Here is a 10,620-nt window from a genome sequence, read left to right as displayed (position 1 = left end):
AGATCTTGTACTGATGTCGGGAGAGTCGAACCACTCTTTAAAGTCTTCTCCAGCACATCCCAAAAACATTCAATTGGTTCAATTCATGTGTGAAAATGTTTACACCCGTTTACAATTTGAGCCTGATAAATGTTGACATTGTCATCCTAAAATATTCCTCTGCCGCCAGGGAAGAAAAAATCCATTAATTACCTGGATAACCTGGTCATTCAGTACATTCAGGTAGTCAGCTGACGTCATTTTATTGCCACATAACTTTGCTGAGCCTAGACCTGACCAATTGAAGCACCCCCAGATCATAACACTGCCTCCAGAGGCTTGTATCTATCTATCTATCTATCTATCTATCTATCTATCTATCTATCTATCTATCTATCTATCTATCTATCTATCTATCTATCTATCTATCTATCTATCTATCTATCTATCTATCTGTCTGTCTGTCTGTCTGTCTGTCTGTCTGTCTGTCTGTCTGTCTGTATGTTGATTTTCTTAGCTAACAAATAGCTGTTCCCTGTCTACCAGTCACTGAGGGCGATTTAAAAGAGTGCGTTAATAAAACATGAAGTCATCCATAGAAACAAGTTCAAGATTTCCTTACTAAAACTTGCTCTTTTTGTGTGAATAGGTTTTAAACAAAAACTCCTTGCTAGGAACTCTTTGAAGAACTCCTAGTGGTAAGATAAAAATCTTTGTGAATACGGGCCCTGGTTTTTATAAAATGTATGCATTTTTCTAAGAAAAAGAATATAAATGTTTACATTAATGACAAATTATACTGTAGACAGTGTGCACATTTTATATGTTTTTTTCTAGATACAAATTTAGTAATGTGCATCAAGGAGGATAGATAGAAAAAGTTATTTCATGATAAAGATTATTTTAATGCAATAATTATTTTAATTAGGAAATATCAACATCTTGTAAAAAGCTTTCAACATTTCATTTTAGTGAACCACTGCTTTAAAAATTCTGGGGAACTGAAATATTATTAACAAATACCATGAATTACCCTGTTACATATTGGGGGGAATATTTGCTCCTTGGATTAGATCTTTGGGGTCATTTTTTACCTAATGTGGGTGTAATTTTTTCTAAACATTTAAAACAAACTGTTTCTCATCTGTTTATGTCAAATCATTTTTTTTAAGAATTTATTGATTTCCTATTAATGAAATCAACATCAATGTATATTTTATTCGGTATGTATTACTAGGGATATATATTACTAGGACTATAATAGAATATTAAGAACCAATGTTATAAACAAAAAAACAAGATAATTTATTACATTTTTGTAATAAGGCAATATTTATTTTTTTTTTTTTGGCATTTTGTACCTGAGCCCCCCTAAATTTCTGACCCTGATTTTCAGTGTTCCCTTGGAAACATCCAGGATTTTTAAACGGTGGTTTCCGGGCCTAGAGAAGTAAATTAAATCAATAAAATCTTAAGTCAAAGAAATTTCTATTTCCTTCTAAAATATTTCAGTGGCTAGATTTTGCTCTTTGAGAGTAAGCTATGTAGAGTATAAATTAAAATCACCAAAAAATGATTTGTTTTATTGGATAGTGTACACAAAAAGGTAGAGTTGTTTAAATATATTAATTCAAACACGTGGTAACTAAAATACAAATGAAAATCCAGCCAAGCTATATAGCCATATTTCCACATACAGTATAGTCCAAATTATATGAAACCAAAATGGGGGAATATTAATGTTCTTTAAGCCTTGAAATGCATCAATTCTTTCTGTTTGGTAGTTTGACAATGAGTGCAACAAGTGGGCTCAGTCCAGTAAACTGGTGGGGGTCAAGGGGGTAATTTTTGGTCACACACGTGGGCATTACAGTTAACCCTCAGCTTTAGAACTTTCTCGGTAGTCTTGAGAGAGGGACATCGCTGCTTCGAGAAACCCTTCCCCATTTACAGTACGTCATCAAACGGATCCTTTAAAGAGTCTGTAGGCGCTTGTAATGGCACAATATTCGGCACCGAAGCAATATCAGAGTATGAAAACACTGTCTCCAGTCGAAACGATGTCAACTAACGATCCTCTACCACCCGGGTGGGAGATAAAAATTGACCCTCATACAGGGTGGCCGTTTTTTGTGGATCACAACAATCGCACAACGACGTGGAATGATCCGAGGCATGACACGAAAAAGGTAAGACAGACAAGACAAGGCAAAATCTCGATTTCGCAGTAAGTTGCGCTGTCAAGTCGCTGATCGGTTTTAGTTGGACACATTCCTCAAGTTTATAACTGGTGTCATCTTGGCGGGGTAGATGTTTTGTTTTTATATGGCTCGTTTAATATTTACTTTGGGTTTTAATATTTTACGAGGGCGTTTCATCGAAAAGGACAATGTTGTTGAGTGCGTAGGCAACGATCCCACTCATGACATATAAATCCTGCTCGAGCAGACACGGACAGGCCAGTGTTTGGTGAAGAGCAACCACCACGCACTTGATATTCGCTTTAGTTCGTGCGAAAATCGCAGTCACAACTGAAATAACCATCCGAAATATATTTTTGTCATGATCTCAGCTGGAGTGATTGGTGTATGACGCACTGCAGTCATATGTGATGCCTCAGAGTGTTAGAACGACTACACAATGTTTATTTAAAGCCTCAAGAACTACTCAGACTGCGCTTGTTCTCAACATCCCTGGAACTGCAAAGCACTAACAACGTCCCTGAAAGTTTCCCTTACATGGGATTTGAGGAAGATCCACCCACTCACTGATTCTGTGTTTCCCAAATGAATGGGTTTCAAAGTTGAAACTTGGCACGTAAAATTAAGATGTTACACAATTGAATTGCACCAAAAGTGTCAAAACGTTCCTCTAAGCATGATGTTCATAATGGGGGTGGGAGGACACTGGGCTTGCCAGTTGGCATCTTTCATTAAACAGATCAACACTGTCCGAAGTTAGTGTCACCAAGAGTCTACTGGAAAGACACAGCTGCCAGGAGATAAACTGGGAACAACTTTTGGCTTCTCTGTGTTAAAAAAAAAGTAGAGGACAGGAGGTCATATATACCTAACCATTATTATACATAACCATAGAATAGTATGTTTTGAATTGATTTAGTACTACACTTGGAATCACAGACTGACAATTAGTGTGTAATAACATTGGAAACATTAAATAATAAAGTTGTCAAATATGGATGTCAAATTAGGAAAGGATTGGTTCAAAACAAGTTCAGATCAATCGACAGCAATTGTGGCATTATGTTGATTAGAACAAAACAATTCTTTCCACTCTTTCCGTCTTTTCTTTAAATAATGCAAAAAATTATGTTACAGTGACGCACTTACAATGGATGTTAAGGGGGGCAATTTTGGGAAGGTTTAAATGCAGATTTGTTTTAACATTTTTATAAAAGCACTTATATAAATTCTTCTGTTTACTGTATTTGAGCTGTGAAGATGATTTTTTAGGGTTTTAGGGTTTGACATTACATGGTCATGGCAACAAAGTTGTAAAATTAGCTATAACTTTACACAAAAGTTTAGTTATCGATTTTATCACGTTTAAATCATGTTAGCACATATATTGTTTACATCTTGTGGCTATACTTTTGAAACAGTGAGTATTTTAACATTTACCGTTGGTCCCCATTCACTTCCAGTGCCTCACTGTAACCCAGATTTTTGCTTTTTTAAAGAAAAAGAGGGGCATGCCAAAATACATTTTTGTGGTAATCAACATTGATTGACCATAATTTGTATTGAACCCAGAATAGTCCTTTAATGACAACATGTTTGTGACTGTATCTTGTTTGATATTTATTGTGTCTGTATCACTGATTTACATTTATGAGTAAGGTAGGCCCTCCTCCTCACAAAGAATATTTTAAGCTTCTGTGTCAACAGCACAGGAACCCATTGAAAAATGCTTGTATGCCTGTGACACACACCTAGAGTGAGTCATTGCATTAGAAATGGCAGCATATATACGGTATAACCTGCTGTAACCCAATCTCAACAGTTGCTGTGCAAAGAGTTTTTACCCACTCATGTTGCATGGTTGATCCTGGAATGCCTCGTCATTGAGAGAGGGTGGACTGACCTTTGCATGTCAAACAGATGAGGAGAGGAGATGGCCACATTAAAGCTGAACTCTACATGTCTGTTCTGGATTGAGCTTGTTGTATGATATTGAAACAGTGATTAAAACCCAGAATCAAGTAGGTCAGATGCAACTGCTGGCAATAAGCTATTTGTATATACCATTAAAATGTTTATATAAAGTAACGATAAAATAAAAGATACAATTACATTGCAAAAATATTTACAGTGGGTGAAATTCACATATGACTGAGTATGACTAGTTGTAAAAGCCTACAACTTAACAATGATGTGAAACTTAACATGAACAATTTAGCTTGTGTAAAATACAGTAAATCACTTCAAAGAATGTGACAGAAGGTCATATGGAGTAACTATTTATAATACAAGAGTGACTTTTAGTTCAAAGTTAATTGAAAACATTGATGAGATGTCAAGCACTACAGGGTTTTCTATATTTTAGATTGTGAATGAGATTAATGTTCTGTTTGATCACTTCTAATGTTTGACAAGATTTAAATTAAGGGCTTACTGTGTTATATATTGTGTTATATTTAACAATCCTATAATTTTCATTTTACTGATTGTGGAGAGTTAATCTTTCACAAAATAGCAAACACATCTACATTCGCTGCTTCAGGGCCAGATTAGGACTGATATTCAGCCAGAGAATGGGAATTTCATGTCCAAGACAGCCAAGACAACATTAAAAAAAAAATACAATATATGCAATTACTAGAAAATTAAATGCTCCCCCTGTATTATACCACAAATGGCATTTAGAATTTAAGTTTAAATCACTTAGATTTGAGTTTTCTGACAAAAGACTTCATTGCATCTGTTGTAAAAATAAGTGAAATTTAATGTTGTGTATTTAAAATTCTTGGCAAATATTAACACGAAAGAACACTAACTGTACATAAATATTTCAAGATTTATAGACACAAAATTAAATTTTTTTGTGCTTTGTATTTTTGACATTTTAATTAACATTGCAGCAATAAAACGGAACCTCATTGAAGCTCAAGAATCTTACTGAAGTCTTAACATTTTTACATCCCATTAAAAAAAGAAAAGACAAATTGCATCAATAAGAGTGGAAAAAAGACAAAAAATTACATATCTGCTTTTCTTTTACTTGGAATGTTAATGTTATGGACACCGGCAATATGGTTACTGTCTCGGGTTTAAGCGCATAATACAATATTGAAGGCACTCTGTGCAGTTTGTTTTGTTGAGCTGTAAAAGTCGCATTATTTTCATACTGTGTCATGCTGTGTCGTGCTGTTGCATCTGTATTAATTTACTTAAAGTATATTTTTATTTTGTGACAGTAGAAAATATTTTTATTTTCATTCTGCAATGTAAGGAATAAGAATTTCTGAGATTAACTGATTAAGATTAAGAGAACTGTCAGTATTGAATTTGTTATGATCTGATACATAAATAACGTTTATTCATTCAGCTAATAGTATCTGTTTTCTCTGGATCTACCTTGATCCTTTCCCTGCTGTCAAGTAAATTCCACAACAGCCAGTGTTTCGATAATAAAATACGGTAGAGACGGCGTATGCTATAAAACGGAATGCAATTCTGATCCTTTATATACCGGGATATATGGATGGTTGGCAACTGTTATGCAACACACATGATTGAAAGTTTATTAATCAACATGCAGATCTGCCAGCCCAATTTTTGAATGGCCCACCGGGAATTCTCCCAGTACTTCTTATTATCCACTCCGGCCCTAAGCTGCTTTCTTGCTCCGAAAACTTAACATGGTCTCTTTTATTTGATAAACCATTATATCTGACTTAAAATAATTTTGGCCAAATGTTATGCCACTTTCTATCATCGGGTCGAATGGTTCTCCTTGGGAAACAAGTGAGAGGTAAACATGCGCTATGGAGGATGATTACATATTTCAGTTAGGACTGCTTTCCCATCTAGTCTTAACTCTGCAAAAGCACTGAAAAGTCACGTCTGATGGCACAAAAAGGAAAGCAAAAAGAAAAAGGCAAGAGGTTTACCATCATTTGCTCTAAGGGTTGTGGATTCCACAGACACAAACACACAGAAAGGTAAAAGTTCCCAGCTGAAAAGGACATTTTCTGACAAAATATTAGATGAACAATATATTGATATATTATATGCATTTTAATGAGCCAGCTAGCGTAATCTACCTCCCTGACCAAAATAGTGTGTAAGAAAATGATGTATTGGCCAACCTAGAGTTACCTTGGCATTGGCAAATTGACAATCATGAGTCGCCACATAAACCATTTCACCAGCTAACCGTGCTGAGAAATCCATGTGGAGGATGTTTGTAATCGGACCGTGCCGAACCGTGCTCTAGTGAAAATGCTACTGGAATAATTTTGCTGTTAAAAATGTTTCTCTGTGCTTTGTCCCCTCTTGTAACTTGTCAACCACATGCTTTCTTAATTTGTTTTCTCCTGCTAAACAATTTGGCGAATAGCTACTAAATACTTTAGCAGAACAAGACCTTTGAACTCACCACATAATTAGAAGTGACCAATGTTGATCAAACATGTGTTGAACAGGGTACATAACATATATGTTGGACAAATACTAACATATATGTATATGGATGCAATGTACAGTTTACATGACACATTTGGTATTTCCCTATGTCAGACAAATGTTAAATGTTGAAGCGTTACTAGCAATATTTCTTCTGTACAACTAGTTGAACAATTATGTTAACAAATTATTTAACAAAAATGAGCAAATATATCAGTCAACAAGTCTAAACAGAATTCCTTTTAAAGTCCATTTGGTAAAACAACTGTTACTAATTTTATATTATGCATTTTTCTCCCCAGATTTTTTCAAATGGCCCCCCTATGTCCTCAGAATCTCCTGAGGACATGCACAAAACCTTTTTTCAAGAGATGAGGCAGCCAACACTACGCCAGGGCTACATCACCATCCCTGTCTCCCATGAAAATGCTGAACCCAGGCTGCAGTATCCAAGTTTCTCATACATCCATCCAGCAGTGCAGCAGAATTTGAGAACAGATGGCCGAACACCTTCCCCTACCCCATCAGCATACTGTCGGCCTAGATCTCCAGTGCAGGCTCCATCAGAAGCATGTTTGTCTTGCTCACCTGCTTCACATGGACCTGAGGTAAGATCATTATGTTCCAATTTTAGTTGATGTGCTGCCGAAGCAAGCACTCATTATTAATTGGACTTTGTTTTAATAGTTCGTTGAGGTGAAAAAAGTCTTTTAGACAATGTATTCATTGCTTAGGGTTCATATGAATATATTTACTATGCAGGGTTCCAACAGTCATGAAAAACCTGGAAATGTCAGGGTTTTTAAAAGTGTGATACTGATTTCTAGGCCTGAAAAAGTTATTTAAAATAATAAAATCTTAAAATGTGATTGAAAAGTAATGGAAATACTTATAGTCAATATAGTCGTATGTAAAGCTAAGTTCTAAAGTATTATAAAGTAAATTACTCTACACTTTTTATGTGCAATCTTGATGAACTGATTATTATTTGGTAATGGCGATTGACTGGAAAAGAAATAGAAATACCCTGGCTGTGTTTGACTGTATTGTGTGTAAATTTACTCTTTTGTTAAATTTATATTTGGAAAATGATTTTGTAATTAACAAACTCTTAAATATACTGCATATAGAAATGCATAGTTCTCCAGCGTTCTGTATTTGAAGAGAAAAAAATATGAAACCTGTTAAAAGTTGCTGTGCTATGCATATAATACATTATTTCTGATTGATATTTTTTTCTGTATTTACAATGGCACTTCACATTGGTGTGTCAACCCTTCCCCGTGTATAATGGGGATTTAAATCATGCCTGTCGAAATAAAAGTGTTGTGGCTGCTTCCAAAATCAAGTTTTGTATTGCATTTTTCTTTGCCTCAGGTTCATCAACCACAGGGGACACACCAACCAAGTAGTGGCCTTCATCAACAGACCCGACCTAGCAACACAGGCCTCCGGGCAGGCTACATTTCCATTCCAGTAATACATGAGAATTTAGGAGGGGCCTTACAATGCCAGCCTAGTCAAAGTTCTCATCCCAGACGAGAAAAAATCCCAATCTACCATGAACAAATGCCCATTCAGATACAACAGAATCGCGCTGCCAGTCCCAACTTCATAAGGGCCCAGTCTCCAGTCAGGTCTCAGATCATGGGAGAGAGACCACAGGTAAGTGTGGTAAAGAGCACTTAAAGCTATAATTATTAGGTCTTGATCAACAAATGCTCAAAGTGTGCATTGAAAAATATATTAAAGTAAAATAAACTAAAAGAAAATTAAGTAATAAGAATATAAGCCATCAGCTTGCACATGCATCTAGCACTTGTACTGTATCATCAATTCTATAATATTGACTGAAGTCATAATACAAAAAATAAAAGAATGTAATTTCAGAAGTAATTTTTTCTCTTAGATTTGTTTTAATTTGTTTTAAACTAAAGTGAATTTGTTAACATTGCCAGAGCCAGCAACAGATTGGAAACACAGGGATACCACCTAAAGCTGAACAACCCATTGAAGAAACCATCAGATGTTCTTCAGTTGAGATCCCTATGCAGAGAGTGAGTGATGTGCCACAGCCCACACATCACCCGGTAGTACAACAACACCACCAACAACCTACACAAACACCTCCAACAAAAGCACAACAACCTGTACAGCTGCCAACGCATGTATCAGAGACACCCAATATCACCATCCAAGTTCCTTCAGCACCAGAACCCCAGGAACCAGCTTCCCCTCAAACACCTCAAGAGGTTCCTCCTCCACAAGTTCAGCCTGAGGAGACTTTGGAACAAGATCTGAGTCACCCAGGACTGATCAAAGTGCAGCAGATATTGGAACGTGTGGAGAAAATAGCACAAGAGGTTAAATGTTTCGATGGGAAGAAGAATGATAAGCGATACATGTTGCTGGAGGAGATGTTGACCAAAGAACTGCTTGCTCTGGATTCTGTAGACCCTGAAGGTCGCATAGATGTGCGTCAAGCTCGGAGGTATGGCGTTCGTAGAGTTCAGACCATTCTAGAAGAACTGGAGATGTTTGGTGAGCAGTTAGAAGGAGTGGGTGGTGATATCTACCCTGAGGCTAATAACCCAACCCAGAAAGGAGAGCTGAGTATGATTGACCGGGCCAACACAGAGAAGGCAAAAGATATATCATAATTGCACAATTTGGAGAGGAACACTACTGTAATCAAATCCCCATTTTTGTTTTTACTTGTGCAATGAGTTGCATGCAAAAATAATTGAAGTTTTATGTTGGAAATGATCTAACATGTGATATGTTTACTGAGTGCAATCATGTGTGCTGTTATGTGATGCCGCTGTTGTTGAATCTCATCATGCCAGTGTCTTGTAGCACAGACATGGTGGTGACAAGTTTTATTCAAAGACATACATGAAGAAGAGGCCTTGAACCAGACAAAAATATTTTAACCTTCTAAAATTTATATTTTTTACAGTGTAGAATAAATGACAAAATGCCTATATTCCTTAAGAACATATTATGTTTTTGAAGTAGTGGGCTATCAACGTGAAAACAATTTGACAATTCTAAAACAATTCTAAACACTTTCATGTGTGGGCTAAGAGAAAGGACATTCATCTTAAATGAGTCTGTAAAGGCTCTCATTTTGGTTTTGAAATGTGAAGGTTTTCTGTTTTATATAAAAATGAATGCCTTGTCTATTCTTGACACTTTGAATATAAACATTTGAACATACAAGACAATAAGTAATTGATGAGTGTGAGCTTTTAACTGACAGAATTGCCTGTGATGGTCTGAAGGCTTGTCAGTATTGTTATTTGTTGAATGACAGTGTTACAAATAATACTATATTTTTATTCTATTTTTCTGTGTCAAAATCAACATTTACAACAGTAAGAATGTTCCACATCTCCATAAATATGTAGAATCTAAAAGAAAATAAATGACACTCATAGAACTATCATGCATGTTGTGGCCTTATGGTTAAGAACTTGGTTTGTAAAAGCATTCAGGTTCCAGTCCAAAGTTGGGGTGAGTCGTGAAATGGCGAGGTACAGAAATAACAATCCTGTTCGATCACCATTGTCCCCTTGAGCCCAAATTTGCTCAAGGGGGACTAGCAAATGCTGTACTAAAAGTTACTTTGTATAATGTGTCAGCTAAATTCAGTTTAAAATACTGTTGTGAGACTTTTTAATTTATCTCTGACTCGTTACTAGCTCTGATGTAGTGCAAAAAGCAATCAGAACCGGTTGCAAAGTCTGTTTTGTGAAATAGTATGCAATGTCCAGTGTTCCCAGCTTGGTTATTTGCAGTTTGTTAAAATGTAGACATCATTTGGTCACATAAGCATGACTGCAAATAAATATAATAAAGCACTGTGCTGACATTAAATTGCATGATTTCTAATTTACAACCACATTTAAAAAAGAACACATAGGATAATTCCAGTATTCAACATACATTGGCACTGTCTGCTCATGCTGCAACATACTTGTCCATACAAACT

The 10,620-nt window shown here is 35.9% G+C and overlaps 1 protein-coding gene across 1 annotated transcript; it reads left to right on the top strand.

The window, feature by feature from the left end:
• Window positions 1–1,883: 1,883 nt before the first annotated feature.
• bag3 (BCL2 associated athanogene 3) lies at window positions 1,884–10,494 on the top strand. Its single transcript, XM_052151153.1, has 4 exons — window positions 1,884–2,168; window positions 6,929–7,234; window positions 8,004–8,291; window positions 8,585–10,494. Exons 1-4 carry the CDS (start codon window positions 1,977–1,979, stop codon window positions 9,284–9,286), a joined length of 1,488 nt encoding a protein of 495 aa, XP_052007113.1. The 5' UTR covers window positions 1,884–1,976; the 3' UTR covers window positions 9,287–10,494.
• Window positions 10,495–10,620: the final 126 nt, after the last annotated feature.

Source organism: Xyrauchen texanus, chromosome 20 (genome assembly GCF_025860055.1).
Source record: "Xyrauchen texanus isolate HMW12.3.18 chromosome 20, RBS_HiC_50CHRs, whole genome shotgun sequence".
NCBI classification, from domain to species: domain Eukaryota; kingdom Metazoa; phylum Chordata; class Actinopteri; order Cypriniformes; family Catostomidae; genus Xyrauchen; species Xyrauchen texanus.
The sequence above is the reverse complement of the archived record's forward strand: the minus strand, read 5'-3'. Positions and strand labels throughout refer to the sequence as shown.

Coding starts and splice junctions, on each gene's coding strand:
- bag3 (XM_052151153.1), top strand. CDS start 1,977: ATGGCACAATATTCGGCACCGAAGCAATATCAGAGTATGAAAACACTG. Junction 2,169..6,928: donor CGAGGCATGACACGAAAAAG/GTAAGACAGACA, acceptor TTTTCTCCCCAG/ATTTTTTCAAATGGCCCCCC. Junction 7,235..8,003: donor CTGCTTCACATGGACCTGAG/GTAAGATCATTA, acceptor TCTTTGCCTCAG/GTTCATCAACCACAGGGGAC.